This window comes from Stegastes partitus, unplaced genomic scaffold (assembly GCF_000690725.1).
Source record: "Stegastes partitus isolate 25-593 unplaced genomic scaffold, Stegastes_partitus-1.0.2 Scaffold14, whole genome shotgun sequence".
Taxonomy (NCBI): domain Eukaryota; kingdom Metazoa; phylum Chordata; class Actinopteri; family Pomacentridae; genus Stegastes; species Stegastes partitus.
Genome location: NW_007577745.1, coordinates 1,238,448 through 1,253,935, shown reverse-complemented (window position 1 = coordinate 1,253,935; position 15,488 = coordinate 1,238,448). Strand labels below are relative to the sequence as shown.

Genomic DNA, 15,488 nt, shown 5'->3' with positions numbered 1-15,488 from the left:
GGACTGGAGACCTATGTGGACTGGGGACCTATGTGGACTGGACAGAGACGGCACAACAATGAGCATGAAGCTCCTCTAACAGCTGCAGAACAAGCAGCTGGTCCTGGATCCCGGGTCGGGCTTTACCTCAGATCCAGGATCTTAGGAGCTTTAAAGCTTCCATTGTCTAAACAGTTCAGCTCACTGAGGTTTCTTCTGCTACACGCTGGGCTCAGACACAAGTCCTTCCTCCATGATTCACATGCTGTTGTGCTGACGTTACTCGACAGGGGGCAGCACTGAGTCGGCTCCATGATCACTATCAGAATGCAGCTTCATGCCAGCGGCAGCAGTGAGCACACTGACTGGGTAAAGGTGATGCACACGAGGACTGCAGCGCTGCATGAATACGTTACTGATGCACAACACAATGAAGTCGCCTCTAAACATGACTTCTATTAAAATACAGAAAAGTGAGACAGCTGCTAAAACAGCTGCAAACACCTGCTGAGCTTCACCTGTCTTCACTGTTTCTCATAACAGCACACACTGGTGCCGTGACTACATGATGCTGTCTGACAGGATGCTACAGACCAATCTACAGTCACCTCAGGCTGCATTTAAAAACAAAAAGACAATTTAAAGGAGAATAAAAGCAAAAACGCTGCACAGTTAATCTTGCAGCGTCCTGAACGAGTCTGGATCTGTGTCTATGTGGATCCTGTATTTAACCACCAAGGACCTGACTTCTGGTCCAAAGTATTGCGTAAACTCTGGACTATATTGATCCTTTAAAAATCTATCGACAAACAGCACAAGAACAGCAGCATCCGTACAATCATCTCACGGAGCCACGATGACACGCAAACCAGAAGTCTGTCTAAAAACTACGATTTTAAGTAAAAATAAACTCACATGAAATCTCAAATTCTGTATTAATTCAACACAGAAGCTGTAAATAACACGAGACTCTGATCAGGAAGCTGTCAAACCGGTGATGCCACCACGATACCAAACAACCGGATTACTGACAAATCTCATCAAAGCTCTAGTTTTCCTGCACCAGACAGAAGAAATAAATCCAGGAGGAGGCTTCAGGCGAGGCAGCATGCATCCACACACCCCCACTGGCCTCACCACGCCAACCTCACACCAAACACACACACAAACACACACACTACTGAAGTGGTCGCGAGTGCAAATCTTTCCTCAAACTCACCCGATTTCTTGGAGGTCGGCTCATGAGCGAGCTTGTGGGGTGACAGTCTGCTCTTATAAACACACACTGCAGACAGCGATGGAGCAGGTCCACCCAAACTGGGAGTGTCTTACTAGGAAACGTCTAAACCAATTAGTGAATACCAAAGTGCATCCCTCCCCTCACCACTTGGACCGTGCTCCATCACCACCACCAACACCTCTCCTCCTCCCCTCCCTGGGAGATCTCATGGAAGAAATCCATTTATGCCGTTTAGTGGCCCGTCTTGTTTCTGCCAACCGCAGCAAATAATATCAGGCCTGAATTATTCACCAAAGCTTTTGCGCTAAAAGCTTCTGATTGTTGTTCCACAGGAAAGAATACTAAGAGCCGGACAGTAATGAGCGGCTGAGTGTTGTGTGCACGCCCCACACACACACACACACACACACACACACACACACACACAGTCGGGTGAAGACAGACTGTGTGTGTCCACACAGAACACGGACCGACCACCAAGCATGTTCTAACCGAGGCTTTCTGAAAACCACACCAGTTAAGCAGCGTCCAGCATCTCTGCACCTCAGCAGCTACGTGTTGGGGTCAAGGTCAGATTCAGAGGGCCGTGTAATACCGACAGAACCGGGCCTGTACAGCTGCTCCAGGTTGGCTTTATTAGCTACACAGACATAAACATCCCATAAATTCAGAATTAAATGACTGAAGCATCGATGGAAAGCTAAAATTCATGTAGTTTATGTGTAAACATCCATCCATCCATCATCTCTACACCTGCATCCTCACCAGGGTCATGGGGGGCGGAGCCTATCCCAGCTGACTCAGGGTGAAGGCAGGTTCACCTGGACAGGTAACCAGTCTATCACAGGGCTACACTTAGAGACAGACAACCAAGCACACTCACATTCACACCTACGGACAATTTACAATCACCAATTAACCTCAGCATGTTTCTGGACTGTGGGAGGAAGCCGGAGAACCCGGAGAGAACCCACGCTGCACGGGGAGAACATGGAGACTCCACGCAGGAAGATCCCGGGTGTCCTCACCGGGACGTGAACCGGCGACCTTCTGGCTGTGAGGCCACGGTGCTAACCACTGAGCACCTTGTAAATATAGAAATGAAAACAACGACAGCAGAATAAGAGTCACTGAGCTCAGACATGTGCAGCATTACGTCATCGATATCGATAAATCAGTAGACGTCAGCACACCTGCCTGTGGATGAACACCTGTGGTGCTGTGCATTCACACACTCTGACTGTCTGGTGAGCGATGTTGGCCCAGCTGTTGGGGTTAGGGTTAGAGGAGGCTCTTTACCGTGTCGTTAACAATCCATGAATCCTCGCAGACGAGGAACTAAACACAACATCTTCCACCATAACCTGGACCGTGTGCACACATGTGCCGCTGTAACGCAACGTGATGCAAAATATTAAAAAGTGAATTTCTAAGACTCATTTTTAAAAACAAAATAAATCTGAACCACTACGTGGGCGTGTTGCAGCTCAGGGCAACAAACAAAAGCATCGACTGAGTGCTTTTCCAGCTGTTCACGACCTGAGAGACCACAGAGGATGAATCACTGCACATTCTGGTTCCCATCGAGTCCGGCCGGCCCGCATGCACATGAAACACTCTGAGCCGCTCCTATGGTGCAATAATTAAGAGGGACGATTAAATTCCAATGCAGTCTCTACATTGGGATGATTCAACTCCACTTCATAAAGTCATGCAGGTTGTGGCTTCTGAAGGCGCCCTGTGGTCACTGTGGATAAAACAGAGAGAAAACTAGAGTGTAAAGCTGCTGAGCCTTTAAAACTCAGTTTAAAGGTTAAACTGCTGAACTGCAGACCTTCCACAACCTTTCATGAATTCTTTCATGAAGCACCTGCTACAAACTCCTTTCACGTCATCTGTTTTTCCATTATCTCTGCACAGGAGACACGCGGGTCAGAAGTCAACCACCCAGAGCACTCAGTCCCCAGAAGACGGACGGCAGTCAGGGGAGGAAGACGTCACTAAAAGCCTTCTTAGCACTGAATTATAGAAGCTAGCACGGCTTGGCACTGGTCGAGTCACAGGTGGAAGTCAGGACGTGGAGAATAAATACATACACTTTATAACAAAAAAGAATGAACCGTGCACACAAGAGGTGTCTTCATTTATTAAAAGTCGTATCATTAATGACCAGCACACATCCCGCCCGGTGCTGGACTCCTACTGTACCAACATCTTCTACTTTGCTGCTGCTCAGCTCCTCGTAGGTCAGCGGGTCCCAAACTTTTAGAGCCACGACCCCCAAGATAACCTCCGTTTGTGTTCGTGACCCCCCAGTCTGAATTATTAATATATCATGAGTCATAACTTTGTTGTTCAGGCATTAATGAGTTAAAAATGAACGTGTTAGTTCCACAGATTGATCTCTCTACATTAACACGTTCATTTTCTTTTAAATGAATGAATTTATTTCGAACAAATGAAAGAGAAAAAAACATAAAAACAAATAAAATCATTTTAAAAAGAGCAAAAACTAACAATAATAATATCTAATCATGATATTAACAAGTTTGAAAAAGGAGTGGGAAGAAGGACACACAGCCCTGATACACATTTATCTGATAAACGCAGGCTTTATTTTTATTTTATTTTATTTTGTGGTCTAGGGACCCCCTGAAATTGTTTAGGGACCCCCATCGGGGCCCCGACCCCCAGTTTGAGAACCCCTGTCATAGAGGAAGACGCTTTATGAACTAACAACAGAAAAAGAAGACTGAATATAAAGTATGATGGTCACACAAAGACAAAGCAGTACTTGGATTCCATCACACCAGGACAGAACCTGCAGACGACTCTCACAGGCTGCTGGGTTCAGGTTCTAGTGCTACAGGCTGCTGGGTTCGGGTTGGGGTTCTAGTACCACAGGCTGCTGGGTTCGGGTTAGGGCTCCAGTACCACAGGCTGCTGGGTTCGGGTTAGGGCTCCAGTACCACAGGCTGCTGGGTTCGGGTTAGGGCTCCAGTACCACAGGCTGCTGGGTTAGGGCTCCAGCACTACAGCTTGTGTGCTACAACAAGGAGATAAGTGAACAGCAGGAGCCTGCGGTCCCAGCACCGGCCCGTTTGGCTGTCAGAGTGATGGGCAGACTGAGAGGGGACTTAATGGATCCCCCCACGGCGGCCAGGGAGCAGCTAGCAGGACGGTTTGCACTTTAAAAGGACAGAAATGAGCTCGGCGCCAAGATAAAAATCCGATGGTGAGCTCATTACGAGCACATCCACGTAGTCAGGGGTTTTTATAACTGGATCAGCAGAATAAGGCCCGATATGAGCCCATAAAATATGATCCGACTGTAAAGCAGCCGAAACACCGACCATCTAAAAGCTCGCTGGTGGAGACCCTGCTCTCATCTGCAGCACCGGCCACAGCGCTGTCTGGGTTCAGAACATCGCTCTCTGGGTTCAGAACATCACGGATCAGGTCAGAGGAGCTGAGCAGCCCTGACACAGTAAAGATTAAACCTAAAGACTACGTAGAGGTCTAGATGTTGGGAGTGTGACAGTTACAACAGAGGCTGTCTCAGGTGTCTCTGCTGAAGAAACAAAAGGAAAAGATGAAGATAAAGCAGACGGTTCTTGTTGATTCAAAGCTTTTGCGAGCAACCTTGCAACAAAACCCGCCGCCGCCCCTATCAGGTTCAGGCGGGATAATGCAGCGCCAGCTAAACACTAGATGATAATGATGTGTTATCTGTGCTGCACAGCTTTGGTTTTAAATGACAGAACAGCAAGTCTCCACAGCAAGGTTATCACAGTGGAGTATAACAGAAATACACAACCGCACACTGCAGACAAAACACTGTCCACGCACACAAGCAGCCGTACAACACACAACCAGCTGTACACCCACAGACGGACGGACGGTACCTGTAGAACTGCAGCTGGCGTTTGGGGCTCCCATAACGAGCACTGAAGGCAGCAGGAGAAAGGAGGAAGAAGGAAAGCTTTGGTTAATTAAAGCAGGAAAGGAAGGAAGTTAGCGGTGGCGACAAGTTAAAGACACAAAGGTGGTGAAAAATATCAGAAGGTATCAGCAGAACATGGAGGAGCTGGAGGAAACAGACGGACCACAATTAGTCCTGTTTGTTTATTGATGCTGACGGGTCAGACTTTAACACACAGTCGCTGAATATCTCAATAAAGCTTAAACTGCAGTAACGAGCATAACTAGCAGCTTCAGGAAGCCTTTCAGCATCTCTAAGGTCAAAACAATCAAACATCTTCCATGTTTCTGTCCTCAACTTTAAAACATCTGAATCTAAGCCGAACCCTAAGAATCTCTTTCTTGACTTGTTGGATGGATGCTGGTTTTATCCCATCAACAACAGCCTGAAATCAGATTATGGATAAAAACTTCTAATTGAGTTTCATATTTTGCTGAAATGTGCAGGTGTGTCGGCTGTTTGTCCAACAAACAAGAGATGGACTGTGGATAGAAAACACATTTCTGATCAATGCTAATCTCATTTCAACACACTGCTCTTGGTTCAGACGATAAGCGTCATCTCGCCAAAGTAGTTACACCTCCAACCTTCAACCTGCATCTCAGATCCTCGTTTTGAGGGAAACTGGTGCCGCAACAATTAATGGAGAAGTTATAAACTATCGCATTAATCACCAACTTTTTGATAATCAGTGCATCAGTCTGGGTAATTATTCTGAGAAAAACTAAATCTAAATTCTCTGTTTCCAGCTTCTTCAATGTTCATATCTTTAGTTTTTTACTGTGTAATGACAGTGAAGTGAATCTATTTGTGTTTTGTGGAATATCATCCTGGACTATACAAACACAGGTGGACATTTTCTTTGAACCAGTTTCTGACGGTTTACACGGCAAACAACTAATCGATTGATTGGCGATGAAAATGATCATTTCCTGTTTGGTTTGGTTTGGAGTGATTCCCTGACATGACCTGTAAAGTTCAGCTAAAGGACGTCTTGTAGAGCAAAACGTTCCTTAAACTGGAACAAGGCTGCAGCAGCACAGAGCTCCTGTTGAACCACAGCAGCAGAACCACACGGAGCCCATTCATCAAACACAAGCTAATGCAAAACACCAAGAACTAAACCAACAGTCCTCCTTAAACTCAATGTGTGTAAATGACATAACTCAGTGTTTTATGTGCTGAGTGTAGTCTGGCTAACACACAGCTGCTCTGATGTCTTTAGCATCAAAAAGGAAGCAACACACGATCTGATGGCAGCTGATGAACCGTCTGGACGTCATGTACAGACTTATGTAGAGACTTAAGTAGAGACTTATGTAGAGACCTGTAAAACGTGAGGCTGCCACATGACCTGACTGCCGCAAATCTCAGCAAATTTAAATTTAAATTCTGCCCTCATCCACTTTCATTGTTAAATTATCTATTCATAAACTGGCTGCCCGATCTTTTCAGCAACATGTCACAACTTCAGCCGACATCTGCTGCGTCTGTTCTGAACATAATGCAAATGACAGAGGATGAGTCTCTGGCGCCACCTGCTGGCAGAGCTGCAGAGTGCAGGATAGCCAGGATAAGGAATGTACTGCAGCTCCCATTTCATAAACACCACAGAAGGATGTGTGGCCATGGAGGACTCATATAAAATATATATGAAAGTCAGGACTCAGAAGGTCCTGTCAGTGTCGACGCTGATGTCCTCCACACTGATATTAATGCAGATATGTGACAGTTTGCGTTCTCACTCTGGCTTGCATTTTAGTAATTATTATATATTTGTCTTTGCTTTGTTCTGTTGAGAGTATTGTGTTTTGGGTATTTTACGTTCTGGCCTCGCAGGAACTGACCGCACGTTTTAAAAGGGGCCAATACTAGTTATGATCAAATACTTGGAGCTGATGTTGCAGCAAATGTGGAAATGTTGGTGTCAGAATATAAAATAAGAATAAATCCAACACAAAACTTAACTGGATTCATCCTTCAGTGCTGATGAGCTAACATGGCTAATATCCCACTAATGGACCCGTCTGATGGACGTGCAGAACATGTCCATATTGTGTCCGTCGGTCCAAGACCAACTATGGACGTCTATATGACATGCAGGCTAGGTCCGCTGTTTGGACGTCTAACCATGACCCACTTGGACGTCAATATGCGGTCCAGCATTTGGACGTCGGTCCAGGTAACTTTTTTTGACGTCATGTGGACGTCTCAGACAGGTGCAGGAAATTGACATGATTAGAAATGTCATGTTTCTGGTTCCAGGAAGTCAAAACAAAGCTGTCATTGAAGAATTTACCCGCTATGTTTAATACAATTGTTTTAATTTCATTTTATCCATTTGAGCTTCACACGTCTCCTGGAAAACTCCCCCTGACACATGACCGGGTCCAGCCCACTGCGCAGAGACACGTCGCAGTCACGTCTTGTCTTCGTCGTTTTTGGACGTCCAGTGTTGGTCACAGGCAGGTGCAGACTGTAACGCCACAAGACGTCTTTTCCCAACATCTACCAAACATCTAGTATTGACGCCCACAGGACCTGTATGTAAAGGCTAATTGTAGTCCAGATGTGGTCGTTATGGACGTCTTATGGACGTCTTAATAGGCAGCATAAATACCATTTCTAAAATGAGATTAACTTTGACGTGGAAAAGACGTCCATAACCACCACATCTGGACTACATTTAGCCTTTACGTAGAGGTCCTGTGGGCGTCAATACTAGATGTTCAGTAGATGTTGGAAAAAGACGTCTTGTGGCGTTACAGTCTGCACCTGCCTGTGACCAAAACTGGACGTCCAAAAACGACAAAGACAAGACGTGACTGTGACGTGTCTCTGTGCAGTGGGATGGCGAGCTAACAGCTGGACATGTGACCAAACGGTGCTGTGGATCGGAGACAGAACAGTGACTGCTTCAGAGCCACAGTAGTGCATTTTTAAATGATTGATTTTATCAGGAATCAGCTCAAAAAGTATCCATAAAATGCCCCATGTCAGATCCAATAATCAGCCTGGACAGTTATCAGCTGACTTTTAAACTCTGATGACTGCAGGGTCTGAATCACAGCTACTACATCACAGAGATCATAGCTGGAGGTTTTAGGTCAGTTCATGTTAGTGCATCACAGGAGCAGCTGCAGGAGAGAACATCAGACATTCACCAGTAATCATCCTGTTGTGTGTACTTGCTTCATAAATCCATCCTGAAACCTCGACTAGAGTTTTAAATACTTTCTGTGAAGCATGTTCTCCTCCTCGGTGCATCAGTAACGTGCAGGTAGACGTCCTGTGCGTTTATAAAGCATGCGTCCGTCAGCTCACCTGTAGATCATGCCAGGTGAGCCAGTCTGTCGGAGGGAGAGGCGAGCGGGGGATTCTGTGGTAGATTCAGGATACATGGAGGCAGGAGGGAGGGGGCGGCCAGCCTGCCGGGGTGCTGCTCTTTCACCGGGACCACAGGGTCAGTCACTGATCACTGCCTCTGGATGGGATGGAGAGCACAGGAGGGTTCATTAATGTCCCAGAAAACCACCAAACAGCACCGTCAGACAACAACAACAACAACAACAACAACAAGTGGACTGCTCAGGTCACAGAGCTACAGTCATCTGAGTGGACGTATGTCCAACTGCACATTAAGGTCTGGACTGTTTAAGGTCTGGACTGTTTAAGGTCTGTTTGAGGTCTGGACTGTTGAAGGTCTGGACTGTTTGAGGTCTGGACTGTTTAAGGTCTGGACCGTTGAAGGACTGTTGAAGGTCTGTTGAAGGTCTATTGAAGGTCTGGACTGTTTAAGGTCTGGACTGTTTAAGGTCTGTTTGAGGTCTGGACTGTTGAAGGTCTGGACTGTTGAAGGTCTGGACTGTTGAAGGACTGTTGAAGGTCTGTTGAAGGACTGTTGAAGGTCTGGGCTGTTTAACGTCTGTTGAAGGTCTGGTCTGTTGAAGGACTGTTGAAGGACTGTTGAAGGTCTGTTGAAGGTCTGGACTGTTGAAGGTCTGTTGAAGGTCTGTTGAAGGTCTGTTGAAGGTCTGGACTGTTTCTCCTTAAATCATGTATTAAGTGCGACTCTGAACAAGACAGCGGTTCAGAAACCTGATCAGGTTTTCGGAGCAGAAAATGACCAGTGCTTCTCAGTTGTAACCCATTAGTCCTCCTTAGCAGGTGGTTCTGTTAGTTTCTGGGGTGGACTGTGTGGACTGAACAGCAGACAGAACATAGAGCAGAACATCCTATACCATGAACCAGCCACATCTCCTCGTTAGCTACAGTACACGACCACTCACAGTAAAAGGCTGACTCCAGTAAATGTGATAACGATCAACACTCCCAGACAAAGTCAGGGGCATAAAGGGGTAATTAAACAATGCCCCACCAGCTCCCCCTCAGCAGCAGCAGCAGACTGAGCTCCAGGACCTGCCTGGAAGGATGCGATCAGCTGACCAGCTGTTCGATGCAGAGCTGGTGAAATGCAGTCCAGACCACCAGGACGAGGCTCAGATGTGCTTCGACTGTTTGACGACTGCCAACATCTCAAACATCCAGAAGAGCCAACACGTGTCCCACCTGGGAGTTCACGTCACGTTTGTTCTGCTGCTGGTTTGGCTGCAGAAACAAACCCAAGAAACAAACACTAAGCTGTGAATCATGAACCGTTCTCATTGGTTCATCTGATCATCCCTCCTGTTCGTAGCATCACTGCATCGCTGCACCACTAGATGGAGTCGTGTCCTCACTCTGTGGACATGAGCTGAATGAATAAACCAGCACCAGTTTAACCTCCCCAGTTCCCCACAGCTCTGATAGAAAACACAACATCTTCAGAGTAAATGCTGGAGATGCTCGTTTAGAATAATCACAGACACACGCTGTAATTACATCCCAGCACAGAAACATCCCGGCTGTGAACACACAGACCCACACTGGAGCGTCTACAGACTCCGTCCTGCTCACTTCATCATGCTGTGGACTGTATATCTGTGCATCCACTGCAGCAAACCCCAGCTGATCCACTGCTCAAAGCAACTCCACTCTATGAATAATTCAAAGTGTCTGCCCAAGAAGCAGGCCGTTGCTGTAAAGAGGTCTATAACGGGAGAGCTGGGCCGGGCTGGGCCGGGCTGGGCCGGGCTGGTGGGCGCTGAGGTGCACGCACATGCCATTAACACAACTGTAAAAATAAAAAATAAAATAAAACTCATGTGAACAGCTCCAGTAAACCCTGCAGCCTGTGAGGAGGAGGAGCTCACGCTGGTGTTCTAGCCCAGTTTGCTGAAGTGGATGAACTAAAACAAGGAGCTCAGCGGCGTCTCCGTGGCCCAGACGAAGCCCTGAGCTCCGGACCTCCTGTTCCACCAGCGGCTGCTCTCACGTGAGTCACGGCTCGTAACAGACGTCGTAACCATAACGTGAAGGTGACTTTCTCCTCCCATCAATTTCTCGGGCAGCGAGCAGGCGTCCCGTGTTCCCAAGGACGCGTTTAACGCTCGCTGCCCACTCGTTTAAATCACGGATCACAGGTCACCCCGATATCAGACGGTGGTGATGATGATGATGATGATGATGATGATGGCACGACCCTGATGGGCAAAAGGCACGGCAGGAGATTTACAACACGGCACAGAGAAGTCCTTCTGGATCATCTGCCCCTGATGTGGACCAGAGGACGCTGTGGGGTGGGAGGGGGCTGTGGAGGCGTCTGCACTGGAAACCATTTGCTCCTGGTGGGATTCAGGGTGTTTACACTGATCCAGATCCACTCAGGTTTACCAGCTAACTGTTAGGTACCGTAACAGCCGGGATGGGCCCGTCAGCAGCACAAGGTCACAGTCTCAGGAAAATCTGTCAGAAATCAGTCCTGAAGACGCCGAGGACTTCTGGTACTGGAACAAACAGTCATCATCATGTCTACATGACTGCTCAAGCAGAAGAAGCAGTCTGATGGCATCACCTTGACCTTTAAGAGCTTGTTCATCTCTGGACCGACACGTGAATCGAGCCGATACGGTACATGTATGTTTTCATGCCCACCTCTTAGAAATGTACGATTGTATTTGCAACGATCAACAGCAAGTAAAATACTGAAAAAACAAAACAGCTTTGTTCTTTGGTGAAGGTCTTTCAGGTGTGCACTGACAACAGAACCACCAGGTAAACGAGCTGAGCACCAAGACGAGCAGGAAGCAGCCGGTTCTGTTCAGAAGCAGGACGGACCTCAAACTAAACAACTTTAAACAGGAACTATAGTTTATTGTGAGACGGGTGGTGCAGCAGCAGTCAGGGGTTTATCACTGGGACCAGAGTTTCTGCTACAGTACACAGGACCCAGCACGCACATCGGTTCTGGTGTCACGGTTCGGTGTGTTCTCAGTACGGCCGTGAAGACGAATGTACGACATAAGATGTTTATCATCTGGTTTAAACATGTGGTCACAGCGAACACTGCAGGACTGACAGCTTTACAGTTCACTGTCCTGCCATCAGGAGCAACTTCTGGTTCAGGGTCGGGCCCGAGGACACTCGGACTCTGGAGGATCGAACACCGACCTTGTGATTGGAGGCCAACCTGCTCCACCAGCTGAGCCACCGCCACCTTTAATGGCTGACTGTCGATCAGAACCAACGACTAAACAAAGACTCTGATCCGAGTTCACGTCACTTATGTTTAAAAATAATAATAATTCTGTCATTTAAGCACAACCTCTTCATAACCAACTTCTACCGACCATTAAAACCAAGTGGAGAAACAAACGCTGCTGTTTTCTCTTTGTCGTCAACACTCAGGACATCTTGCCATTTGTTTTGAATGAACTTTATTGACAATATCTTGGACAGAACCAGGCTCAGCTACCTTCACTGTGGGCCTCACATGGCGGGCGGCTGGCTGGTCCTTACAGCACCAGTAGACGAGTGGCCGGCTCCGGCTGTGCAGATATATGGATGAAAACAGTAACCTCCAGCTCAGTGTTCAGGTATAAACTCTACCGGCATCCTGTAGCTGATTGCACTTCTTTAATAGTCGTTGGGATTACAAACTGCACCAAACAGAAGTTTCAGACCAAACTGATGATCATGCACAACCTGCTCCGCCCGACACGCTGCTGCTGCGTCACGCCTGCTGGCTGCACCACGGACGACATAAAACGACAGGACGGTACAAAATCAGGTCTGAGCAGCAGCGACAGAAACCAACACAGATGTAAGACAGCAAAGACCTCCATCGATCAGACACTAGAACCAGCAGCTTCTGCCTCCTCGTGCTGGTCTGTAGTTTACATTAAACAGGAGAACTGATCAGTCCACCCTCCAGATATTAATACCAGCTAGATTACAACACAACTAAACCTGCAGTGAAGTGCTGTTGAAGTAAACTGTGAAGTGGAACCGGGCCTGGACAGATAGATTCATAAGTGAGGAACAATGGGCTTCAGCGCCACTCGGACCCTCTGCAGTTACATTTAGCAGGTTAGAAGTTTTTAACCCATTTAGACTTGTGTTTCCACTGGATGAGGCTGTAGCAGGCTGTAGAGCAATGCAGCAGTGTGACGGAGACGCCTGTAGTGAGCTGCAGTCGGAGGCGATGCTGCTGCTGCTGCTGCTGACTGCAGCAATGCGGTACACTACAGACTCATCCTGGCTCCAGTTAGAGGCTCAGATTTACTGCACTAATGGGCCAAGGTGCACTTTGCAGATTAAAACTGCAGACAGAGGGAGAGTGAAAGTAGAGGAAAAAGGAGTTGATGTCAGACAGCAGCCGCCCTGTTTCCACCCATGTGTCCCTCTGTTTGGACCTCGATGTAAAAACTAAGACATGAAAACACAAACAGTGAACTGATGCTGCTGCAGACTCTCAGTCTGAAATGAATCAATAATAAGAAAATAAATAAGAAAAGTCTTGTCTCAACTCTGCTCCTGTTAAACTGGTGTTCATTATGTTGAGAACAATCTGTGTCCTGTCGGGTCCAGAGGAGTCAGTCAGCGTCTACATGTATGATGAGCGTCTAAACAGACTTCCTGGCTTTGATTTGATCCTCTCTCAGGTAGCTTGTGGCGGATAGCAACACACCCACACCAGCGCAGCCCCTTCTGTCTCTGATGCTGTGGATCTCAACACGGCCTGAAGCGTCGACGCATGTGTTTCACAAACGTATGTTTACGTGTGAGTTCACTGCAAAATGACACGCAGCCATATGAACGGTTTGTTTCAGTCCTTCCTCATCTCCACAGCAGTGAAGCTGCAGATTTATAGCATGACTGTAATCATTCTCCTCGTTAGCCGCTGAGATGACCCAACGTGCTGCACATGAACATACTCATTTAATTACGTCTCATCTTCATAATAACTTGGTGTAAACAAGTTGTTTTCACAAATAAGGATTCGATCAAATCTTACTCTTAGGTGTTAAACATGAATCTGTTCTGACATGAAGACGCCTCCAAAAGCTAAATACAGTCGGAGAAACAACATATAAATTATTTATCAAAACAACGTATTACAAAACAGTTTCTGATCATTCACAGTTTGTGTTGAATTAATGCAAACTTCACTATATTATCACAACAATACTGTCATCAAATGTCCTTCCAGGTACAAATCATTGCTTAAAATGTGAACTGATATCAACACTGGATTAAAAAACCCCGTCAGGCTAAAATATGAGCTATAAACCTACAGATGGACCGAGGTGGTGGTCAGAGCGGAGACACTGGGGTGAAGGAGAGATGGTGTCAGTCAGAACTCACATCCATCTTCACAGCTTCTCTTCAGCTCGTCTCATACACCTCAATCCCTTCCAAACAAAATGCAAACCTGAGTCACAAAGGCTGCTCTTCAAGCTCTCCATCCATGAATCCACCTACACCCAGCCCGAGCGAGTTCCCTCTTGAGACAGAGCTTACGTGAGCAAGGAAAGCAGGCAGGCAGTGCTGGCCTGGAAAGCACAGCGCGGCGTTGTGTAGTATGTTGGCAGCTGCAGAAAACACACAGAGAGCCGAGCAGATGGCTGCGGAAGAGGGAGCCGGGCTAACAGACGAGAACTGCCGGGGATATCCTACATGGGAGTTCAGTCAGGCACAGAGAGAAGAAACGCTAACCTCGTTCTTCATCAGGCAACAAAGACGGCTCAGATGGGATCTCTTCTTCTTCTTCTTCTTCTTCTTCAGCAACATCCAGGAAAGGATGAAAGACGTGTGAAGATGTGAATCTCACGTCAGACAGGCGGGTCGTGGTTTATAAACGGCCTCGTCTCTGTGAAGCTGTGGAGGGCCCTTGATTACACAAATGCTGGAGGTCACTGGCTGCCAAGTGAGAAAAAAGCTGACAGCAATTTGCATAAATAGCCTATTTATACAGCAAACGTATGATACAAATCCTCCTCCCCCCAGTTAAAAGAAGTTAAAAGCGCAACTGAGAGCTCTGCTGTCAAGAATCATTAAATTCTGGGGCAGCTGTTGTACACACAGAGGACGGCCACATGGTCCAACTGTACGCCGTGCTGGACCGGGCCTCCACAGACCAGAGCGGTACACGTCTCATACAGGACAGCATACACTAGATCCAACACTGTTAGTGTGTTTTTCATTCTGTAGCTGCCTCTCTACGTACTGCAGTGCTTTCCCTGTTCTTTGAGTCCTCTTGCAATAAACTGCATAAAACTAAGTCTGCAGGTACTGGTGTCAGTAAAACCCAAAGCACCTCGTTAGGGCACAACATGATCAAGCTCTGGGCTTCAGCAGCCGAATTTCAGTGTAAATAAAGCCTGAAGTGTCCCCCTGAAGTCCAGGAAGCTTCTCCCCCTACCTGGTCATTATACAGCAGGAGATGTATGGTCCCAGGACGCCGGTACCGCTGGCAGCATGGAGATGAATCAGCACTCTGCATGTCCTCGCTCAGCGCTGCCTTTATGCTCGTGTGCTGACTTATAGGCGTCCCTCACATTAAAACATTGTGCTGCAGAAGCTCCTACAGGGACGCTGCTGACGACAAACATCAGTCAGGTTTACTGACCAGGTGTAAATAAGGAAGAGAAGCTGGTTGGTGAAGGACTGCATGAATGAGTGAATGCCCTTTATTGTCATTATACCATGTATACGGTAGAACGATGGGCTGCACGGCTCGTAGAGGCGAGTAGAGCATCAGCACCGCAGGGACAGAACATGCTGCAGTGGACCAGGAGCACAGAACACTGCAGCAGAAATATGAAACCGTCTTCCTCCTGGTCTGAGTCCATCCCGGCCCTCCCTCTGCACTACAAAGACAAAGTGGGTCTGGAGAGACCAGTGAGG

The 15,488-nt window shown here is 47.2% G+C and overlaps 1 protein-coding gene across 2 annotated transcripts in view; it reads right to left on the bottom strand.

Moving 5' to 3' along the window:
• The window catches only part of kcnab2a (potassium voltage-gated channel subfamily A regulatory beta subunit 2a), an 89,592-nt gene that overhangs the window by 48,208 nt on the left and 25,896 nt on the right, over positions 1 to 15,488 (bottom strand). The window contains exons 2-3 of one of the 2 annotated variants that reach the window (XM_008289834.1): positions 8,526 to 8,685; positions 5,125 to 5,166 (exon numbers count right to left, since the gene is read on the bottom strand). In XM_008289834.1, coding sequence (XP_008288056.1) covers positions 5,125 to 5,166; positions 8,526 to 8,602 — 119 coding nt within the window. In that variant the 5' untranslated portion in view covers positions 8,603 to 8,685. The remainder of the gene's footprint in view (positions 1 to 5,124; positions 5,167 to 8,525; positions 8,686 to 15,488) is intronic. The other variant, XM_008289842.1, reaches the window with a different exon arrangement.